This window comes from Sminthopsis crassicaudata, chromosome 2 (genome assembly GCF_048593235.1).
Source record: "Sminthopsis crassicaudata isolate SCR6 chromosome 2, ASM4859323v1, whole genome shotgun sequence".
NCBI lineage: Eukaryota > Metazoa > Chordata > Mammalia > Dasyuromorphia > Dasyuridae > Sminthopsis > Sminthopsis crassicaudata.
In genome coordinates, this window is record NC_133618.1 from 572902751 (window position 1) to 572911817 (window position 9067).

Consider the following 9067-nt stretch of genomic DNA (forward strand, 5'->3'; position numbering starts at 1 on the left):
AGGGTACCTTAAGTCAAAAGGACATATCAGATAATGTCAGAAAGCTTTTCTTTAAGCAAAAAGTTAAAAACCTGTCAATATGAGCTTTTTAACATTTTCTCATCCTTATTGACCAGCATCTATCTATAAGAGCCTTATCCATCAGTGTCATAAAAAGCAGGCAAGTCAAACAATGGCGACAAGCACACAAAGACACAGTTACTGCAGAGAGATTTGGGCCAGCCATTCCTGGCTTAAAGGACCCTGAAGAGGGAAGGAAGAACAGGTAGAATATATCTTGCATCTCTATTTATGGACTTCCCTGCGGAGACACTGCACCTTATCCACCCCTCATTAGAAGAAAAGCCTGTGTCTGGGTTTCCTTTTCTCCAGGGTAGCAGCTCAAAGTAAGTGTGCTCAAAGAGCATTTGAACAATCTAGGGAATCCTAAGAACAACACAATTCTCAAGGCATTGTTGATGTCAAGCACAGAAACACTCAGCCCCAAACCCAAAGCCGTCCAAGCCCCAGCCTGCAGGTGTATAGTGTCAAAAAGCAAACAAAAACTCCCAGAAACAACAACCAGTTAACAACCCAGCCCTGTCAAAACCAATTAGCCTGCCCCTCAACCAGACACCTATCAGGAAACAAGCTTCATAATTTATCAAGATTAAATAAGAGCCCCTCCCTATCTGTAATAAGGCAGCCTGGAAAGCTGATCGTCTCCACTTATCACAAAGACCAGCTGCTATGCACATTTCACAAAAAATACCTTTACCTAAAGCAGAGCTGAAAACACCTTTACCTAAAGCCAAGCTACACTGTGCCAAATATAACTCTTAGCTCTCAAGTTCATTACTTCTAATAAGTGCATAAATTATACAATGAAAGTCAAAGTATTTTTAACTTACCTGCTGTTTAGCCTATATCAAACACACTTTAAAAAGTAGGAATGGGACAGTTCCCTATAGAATATCACACTCCCTGGTTCTTTAAAAAAAAAAAAAAAAAATCATCACAAGAGACTGATATTCTGTAATATTTTACTTTATTTATATAGAAATACTTAAAAAATGAAGTAGCACCATTACTTAAGTTTTACCTTTATTATGTAGAACTTTAAATGTCAGAAAAATAAAACTCTTGATACAATTTCAAATCTTGTCTCAGCAAATATAATATTAGTATTTGACCATGAGGTTAAAGGCCCTTTATCATAAAATAAAATATACTTTGTTTTTTAAACTTTGCTCAGTAAAGTACATTTAAGCTCAAGTAACGTCACCTACATATACATAAACAAGTGGTAAACAAATGTATTAAAATAGAAATACTAAAACTAGTGGTGCAACAGAATTTTTGTAACTTCCACTGAATTCTATTTATACAAATGTTAGAAAGCGTCAACGGTTCCTTTTGACATGTTTAAACATTTCCATTTTTTTGTAATAATATAGAATAAAATATGTCTTATATCACTGAATAGAAAATATGCTGGGTGAAGTAGATTTAAAAGATTTTTCTGAACCTATAAAATCTCCATCCCAACAGAATACTGTTTCAAAGCATTACACATTTTATGGTTTGTAATTCTGTCACAATTGTGTGATATTAAAATAATACAGTGTTCTTTGCCATAAGGCCATACTAAAATAAAAAGATTTAACCCAGCTACAAAAAAGTTCACTGAACTTAAATTAAAATACTTGTAAACATCTTTGCAATATGAAATATAATTTTTCAAGTCAAAAAAGAATAAAATACTTCAATCTGTATTAATGCAATTTCTCTTTTAAAACCTTTAAACGTTTTTTTTTAATATATATAAGAGATATGTTACAGTTTCTTTAAGTTTAATAAAGCTGCAGTATCATGGTTTCACAGGCATTCTTTGCCCTTTCAAGAACATTCCAAAAGTATCCACTGTATTTCTGGAATAAACATTTCTAGGGGACTTACCAGCAAGAGGGACACACTTACTCAAAGTCCACACATGATATAGGCATTATTATCATTATTATTATTAATAATATTATTCATTTCTTCCTACTTTAAAGAAAAAAACTTTGGGGGATATTCTTTTGGAGGCTTCCTATTTTAAAGTACAGTGTAAAAACGATTACTAATAGAATGTCCTTGCTCCTATTATTTTATAGCATGCATTTCAGATGGTATAGAGATTTCCCCAGGCTACAGTACACTTGATGCAAATATCCTGGCAAGTCCCTTTAAAAAATTTTTTAAATTAAAAAAAGTGTGCAGATACTACAGCTTTAAAAGCTCATCTTAGATCTCGGGGTGTGTGAGGTTGGGAGAGAAGAGGGTGTGTTTGCAGGGCAGGAGAGTGTGGGTGTGTTTGCCTTTAGGAAAATATACGGATGGCCTGAGTGACTGCGCTGTGGCAGACGGGGCACTCGGGCTCGCTCTTCTCGCAGATGCGGTTGGCGCACTCCATGCAGAAGAGGTTGTGCCCGCAGGGGACCAGCGCCGCGATCACCTCGCTCTCGAAGCAGATGGAGCAGTCGCGGCTGCCCTTGCGCCGCAGCCCCGAGGACGACGACGACGAGCTGGACGAGGAGCTGGACGAGGAAGACGAGGCGGACGAGTCGGACGGCGGCAGGCCGGGCAGGTGAGCGCCCAGCCCGTTGGCGTAGGCGGGGTAGGCCAGGCCGCCGCCGCCGGGGTCGCTGCGCACTCGGCGCGCCAGATGGTGCTCGCCCCCCACGCCGTGCAGAGGCGGGGACAGGCGGGGGCAGCTGACGCCGGGGTGCAGCCGGCGGTGCACCAGCAGCCCCAGGTTGGCGTTGGGGGACGCGCCCCCGCCGCCGCCGGGGAAGACCACGGAGGAAGACGAGGCGGACGAGGACGCGGAAGAGGAGGAGCAGGAGGACGACACCGGAGCCGCCGGGCCTCCGCCGGGGGACCGTTCGAACTGCGACCAGATGAGCTGGGCCCCCGGCGGCGGGGCCGGGGCCGGATCGAAGCCCGGCAGCTCGGCGCAGCAGTCCGGGGAGGGGGTCGCCTCGCCTCCGGGGTACACGTATCCGTTACCGTTGTTGTTGTTGCCGTTGTGCGCGAAGCTGAGCGCGGGGCTGGGCGGGCTGTAGTCCGTCAGGCGCGGGGTGGCCGCGGCGCTGGTGCTGCCGCCGGTCCCCCCGCCAAAGTAAGAGTCCGTGGAGGCGCTGCCCAGGGAGCTGGAGCTGTCGTTGCGGTAACTGGAGAAGGGCTTGCGTCCCGGGGTGGGCGTGATGCTGGGGGTGGGTTTGCTCCAGAGGCTTCCGGGGCCGGGCCCGCCGCCCCCGTGGTGCAGGTCGAAGCCCACGTCGGTGCCATTGGCGTGGAAGTCGTTCTCGTCGGTGAGTTCGATGATGCCCCCGGTGCGCAGGGCGATGTGCGCTTCGATCTCCTCCCGAGCCCGGTCCACGTTCTCGGGCATGCCGGTCACCTCGAACACCGGCTCCTTGTCCCGGCTGGGCGTGACGATGTAGGTGTGGGTCTGCTGCTGGATCCGCTTGATGGTGGCCCCCTTGGGTCCCACTACCAGCCCCACCACGCGGTAGGGCACCCGCACCTGGATGGTGGTCTGGCCGGGCAGGTTGGGCGGCCCCGGCACCGTGCCATTGAGAGCGGTGTTTTTATTCCGGGAGGCGCGGATCATGGAGAAATGCTCCGCGGCCGAGATGATCTCCCTCCGGGCCATAGCTACATCCTCCTTCCTGCCAGTCACAACAAAGACAGGCTCCTCCCCGCGAACCGGGGTCTTGATGTAAGTGTTGGTCTTAGCCCGTAGCGCTTTGATTTTACAACCTGGGAACCGGGGTGCAGGGAAAGAGAAAAAAACACCGATTATCCGCGTATAACCGCAGAGACGGAGGGGTCCGCGCCTGCGGACCCTGGAAATGGGGCGGGATGGGGGGCGACTTGGTGTTTCCTCCCTCATGCAAACCCACCGGAGCGGGGGCACTCGCGGGGAGGACGGGTCTGCTCGGAGCTCGAGGAAAAGCCCCATCGGATCCCCAGCCCTCCGAATAGACGGCAGTTGCCAAGGGCTCAAAAGCAAAATCGAACGCAAGTCAGCTGGGGGGGAGGGAGAGAAGAGGAGGAATGCCGATCAACACTTAAGTGCCTAACACATTCCTTCAGAGCAAATCGGTTGGAGGGGGAAAGGAGAGTGGCTGCAAGATCACTCCCTCCCAATGCGGATGGTCTGGATTTCCGTGCCCATTGTTCCTCTTCTATGCTCCATTTCGGTTTCAAGAAATCCTGACTTCTCCTCCTCTCTCCGATTCCCCCCTCCCCCCACTCCTTTTAAAAAGGAGGGACCACATTTTCCCCCTGAATGCATTTCCCATTAAATTAAATTTCCCGGGGAGAAGGAGGGGAAAGGTGGGTGAGATGGGCTGTGATTTTAGTAGGTGAAAGTGCTTCTTGGCATTGGTGCAGCAAGGCTCCAGGAAAACCCACATCTGCACTTTCTTTGTCTGGGGGGACTGTCCGTAATAGCATCGCCAGTTCACTTCAGCTTTTCGTGTCGCATATCTCACACACACACACACAGAACCCCACATCACACTAGTCCACCCAGCATGGACAGCACCCCCCTTTTTATTTCTTCCACTCTTTCGCCCATCCAACTTCCTTCAAATACCCACCTTGCCTTCCCACTATCTCCGCGACATGTTCCGAGCTGGGCACCGGCACGCACTCAGTCATGTTCACGCTCTTCTTCCGGGGCTCATTGTCGTACAGGGAGCCGGTCTCGTCATTGTCCAGCCCCAAGAGCGAGAGCTGATCCAGCGCGATCTGCAAGGCTCTCTGGTCATCCAGGGTTTCTCCACCTCCGCCGCCGCCACCACCGCCGCCTCCTCCTCCTCCTCCTCCACCGCCGCCACCGCCGCCACCGCCGCTCCCGTTCCTCTCCAGGTCTGCAAAGAGCGAACTGGGCATAGTTCCCCTGTGTGTGCTGCACCCTCCTTCTCCTCCTCCTCCTCCTCCTGCACTCGGTTCAGTAGTAAAAGATCAGACACAAAGAAAAACCCGAGGCAGATGGCCAGGAGGAGAGAGGAGGGAGGGCGGCTGCTTGGAGATGGCTCAGCTGCCGTTTTTTGCCTTTATTATCTATTCTTTCAGTGCAATCCGGTTTATAAAATGCTTGCAGAATCCCCCCACCTGGTTCCCCACCCCAAATTTTCTGGAGGGGTGGGGTGGGGGTAATAATGGAGAGGATGAGATTTCCCCCGGAGTTCCTGCCTGGCCACAATGCCAAGCGATGGTAGCGTTTCTTTAAGGAACCCCTCCCCGGCTCCACTCACTCACTCAGCGTTTTTTCCTCTTCTCCCCTCCTCTAGTCTGAGCCACTGCAGCCAGACGGCACTAGAGGGGGATAAGGGAACCGCAACGTCACGGGCAGGAGCTGACACTACAATGCTACTGACACTATCGCTGTGTGAGGCGATTGGACAGGCGGGAAGCGGAGAGGGCGGGAGGAGGATGTCTTAACAGTCTCCCTTCCTCGCCCCCCCCACCCCCGCCCTCGTCCTCCCTTCCTTCTCCCCTCCCTTCCCTCGCCCCTCCCCCCCGCCGCAAACGCCTCTCTTTGTTGTCTAATGCAGAACAATAAAGACTCGAGACACTTGTTTGTATCTATCATCCAGGGATAAATCATTGTTTCCATATGTCCCCTCGCTGTTCCTTATTTTAAAGGGGGAAACGTGCTGAACTTTTTTTTTTTTGTAAATGTATAAAGGGGCCCGAGTCTAATGGACCGTCTCCCATAAACTACTTTTTCCTACTCCTCGTAAATCAATTTCAAAGAGGAAAGGTGCGTCTTGGAGGAAGACCTATTGTCTGTCCAACCCGGCGTTACGCTCATCTCTGAAGCCTTGACAAAGAAAACTTGAGTGGGGGCACTTATTCTGGCCAAGTGTTAGGAGATGAAAGGAAAAGGGTAATCGGAAACACCGCCTGGAAAGCTGCCTACCTTCACAAAAAATGCACATGACAATAGAAGAAGCTTGCAACGGAACTCGCGCGCGCCCACGAACACGCGCGCACACACATATCACACATACACATACAACCCGCAACGGTGATCACTATTTCATTTCAACCCGTTCCGATAACGCTTCGACAAGACTGGGCGTGCACCTAAGGTCAGAAAGAGCACCTGCCTGCTCTAGGGATAATGATCAGTTTCTGAAACTGATCGGTTTCATTCCGGACTCCCGCGGAACAGACCATCGCCCAGCTTGCACAGACAAATGCAAAGGTGCCCTAGTGCAATTCGGGTGAATGGGGCATGCGCGCCGGGTCGCCTGGAGCAAGCGAGGCATGCGCGGTGCCGCCCCACCCCCCACCCCCCCCTCCTCGGGTTTAAGTGGAAGGAGGAGGGCTGTAGCTTTAAGGCTGGGGCTGCATACTCGGGAAGAAGGCTGGACCCGGGAGCCGTCCTCCGCCGCCCCAGGCTCCTCCCCGGCGGGAGCCGCAGCTCCGGCTCTCTGGGGTGTGCGCCTGCCCGCCCTCCTGCCTTCCTTGCCCTCCCACCCCTCGTCTATGGCTATGAGCCGCGTCCTCCCGGGGCAGAGCTCGTGTGCGCGGTCTTTGTGCTGTCTGCGGGAATGAGGATGGGGGAGAGGGTGGAGGATGGGATGGGCAGGCTGACCCGCCCGCGCGGACGCACTCTGGGGTCTAGTGGAGTGTGCAGTCCTTCTGGAGGCGCACCCCCCCACACGGAGGTGGGGGGCCTGGGTCCCCAGTGTGAGCGGGAGGCGGGGCGAAGGAGGACGCGTGTCCTCGTCCCTGGGGTTTTAGGAAAGGCAAAGAGGAGCGAGCCAACCCTTTCTAGTCAAGAAAGCTGTCCCCATCTCTGGTCCAGATGCTGGACGGGAGTCCACAAAACCTGCCAGCCCCCAAGCAACGGCTGACGGACTGCGGCCGGAGTAAGGCTGGGAGGGCCGGCAGGGAGCGCAGTGGGGCCCGCCTTTCTCGCTCGGTCCCTCCCGCAGGCTGCCCTTCCATCCCTCCCGCCCCCCGACCGCTTTCTAAGCCTTCCGCAGGGCCGTGGCTGGGGCAGGCCGGGAAGGAAGGCGTGACCGCTTAGGGGTCTGGACCGCTTTCCTGGGGCGGTTGGTCGAGTACTAGCAGACCCATTGGCTGGGGGAGGGCGAGAGAGGAGGGACGCGAACTCTCGAGTAGCCTCGTGTCACTCTCTTGCGGGCGGGAACTCGGACTCTCCCTCCCCCACTCGCGTCCTCCTGGCTTCTGACCTGGGAGCCAGACATCCGTTTCCACACACGCGCTTTTCTCCATTTCTCTTTCCCTTTGTTCCGTCCTGCGCCGTTTAATACCCTGGCTGCTTTCCTCCCACCGGGGTCAGCCCCTCGCTTCACAGTTGCCTCACAGCCTCCAGGGTTCAGACTTTCTCATTCTAAAGCGATCCATCTTTCAGTGCCGCGATGACGAGGCTTTTACACATCTCCGAAATCGCTAATATGTAAGCGCTTTGAAACGAACAAAGCGCTCCCTTAGCAGCCAGATACAATAGTAGCAGCGGAGAGGCTGGTCCTAGGAATGAGAATTCAGTTACTTTCTCTGCCCGAACTCCTGAGGAGATGAAGTGCTTAATTTCTATTCATCACTTTCATCACGCCGGGTAGAGATAGGATCTCGAAGGGAAGTCCACTCGAGAGCCGATTTGCAGGGTAGGGTGCTGATAATGCCCCTGAGGGCGTTGAGTGAAACAAGTCACAGGTAATTATTTATTGTTGTCATTTCCTCAGGATGTTTACTTCAGTTTCAATGGGATCCTTTTTGTTTGTTTGTTTTTCTCTGAAGCGACTGCTTGGAGGCCCTGGGCTCTTAGGAAAATGTTACTTAAGCCTCAGTTTAAACCACAGCCAAAGAAATCTAGGGAGACGCTGATCCCCTAGCCCCACCTTAAGAAAAGAATCCAAAATGTTGTAGAAAACTGATTATCGGCTTGAAGGGAGGGAGGCCGAGGTAGTTATCTGTAGGCTCCTGCTGAGATGAATAGGTTCTGACTGCCCACTGGAGGGTCCTGGCAGGATAGAATAAAGATGTCATGACTGGTGTTATTCCTGGGCTGTGAAAGAAAAAATATGCAACGACGACAAAGGGTTGGTAGAGAGAAATTTTAAACGTTATTCAAATTTGAATTTTTTAACGTCTTAGAAAGGTATTTCCTGGGATTGAATAATGTACCAACTGCATTAGAAAATACTTGGTTCCTGAATGGCTCCTATTTGGTCACATTTTCTTATTTATACACACTTTAAAACAAAAAATCTTCAAGGTGAAAAGGGTTTACCTAGATTTACACAAAGGTAATCAAATCTATTTAAATAAATTATCTGAGCCTCAGTTTACTCATTTGCAAAATGATTTAATGGCCTCCCATGGTTACTTCCAGCTCTAAATCTATGATTTTATTGTAAATTCAAGATAAAGAGGACCAGGACTCTTTCCATAGGAAAGGGTCAAGGCCTCCTTTCACACACCTCAGGACTGGATTTAAAGGACAGGGTGGAAAAGTAAGGAATAACCTTTTCCTTCCAGACCATAGTAATCAGATATTAAGGGTGTTGGTTCCAGCTAAATTTAAGGAATCCTAGATATAAAAAGTTGAGAATCCTATACCTAAAAGAGTAGCACTTGTGGAGCTGGAGAGTTAAATGTACAACTGAAATTGTATATGACTAAAACCAGGGAGGAAATGGCCTGGGGCCAGAGAAGGGGAGCTGTGAGGAGAGAGAAAAAACAAAGGAGGAAGGAAAAGCTGGAGGCAGTGAGAGTTGTGGGTCAGTGACATTAAGGGGACTATTATCAGAAAGACAAAGTTACAATTTCTGAAACTATTTTCCTCATTATAAAAAGATCATTAAATTAGATGATATACGTGGAAATACTTGGCAAAATAGTAAATGTCATTATGAGTACCTAAGCCTTGCCTAGCCCCCAAAAGCTTTATTAAACAACTCTCCAGAGAAATTTTGCTGTAGGCATCTAAATTTTCTCAGTACCCTTGCCCCCTAGGAAATTGACAGGGATACTATGACCCCCATGATTGTGA

At 50.4% G+C, this 9067-nt stretch overlaps 1 protein-coding gene across 1 annotated transcript; it reads right to left on the minus strand.

Annotated features, from left to right (window-relative positions):
* Nucleotides 1-1010: 1010 nt before the first annotated feature.
* Nucleotides 1011-5495, minus strand: MEX3B (mex-3 RNA binding family member B). The gene is made up of 2 exons (XM_074295258.1): nt 4632-5495; nt 1011-3786 (listed from the first exon to the last, which is right to left on the minus strand). The coding sequence occupies exons 1-2, from the start codon at nt 4924-4926 to the stop codon at nt 2342-2344; spliced, it is 1740 nt and encodes a 579-aa protein (XP_074151359.1). The 5' UTR covers nt 4927-5495; the 3' UTR covers nt 1011-2341.
* Between the last annotated feature and the right edge of the window lie 3572 nt (nt 5496-9067).

What these genes read in the sequence shown, in the direction of transcription:
- MEX3B (XM_074295258.1), bottom strand. Translation starts at nt 4,926, where the DNA reads ATGCCCAGTTCGCTCTTTGCAGACCTGGAGAGGAACGGGAGCGGCGGT. An exon ending in GGAGATAGTGGGAAGGCAAG is followed by an intron (nt 3,787 to 4,631) that starts GTGGGTATTTGA and finishes CCCGGTTCCCAG; the next exon opens with GTTGTAAAATCAAAGCGCTA.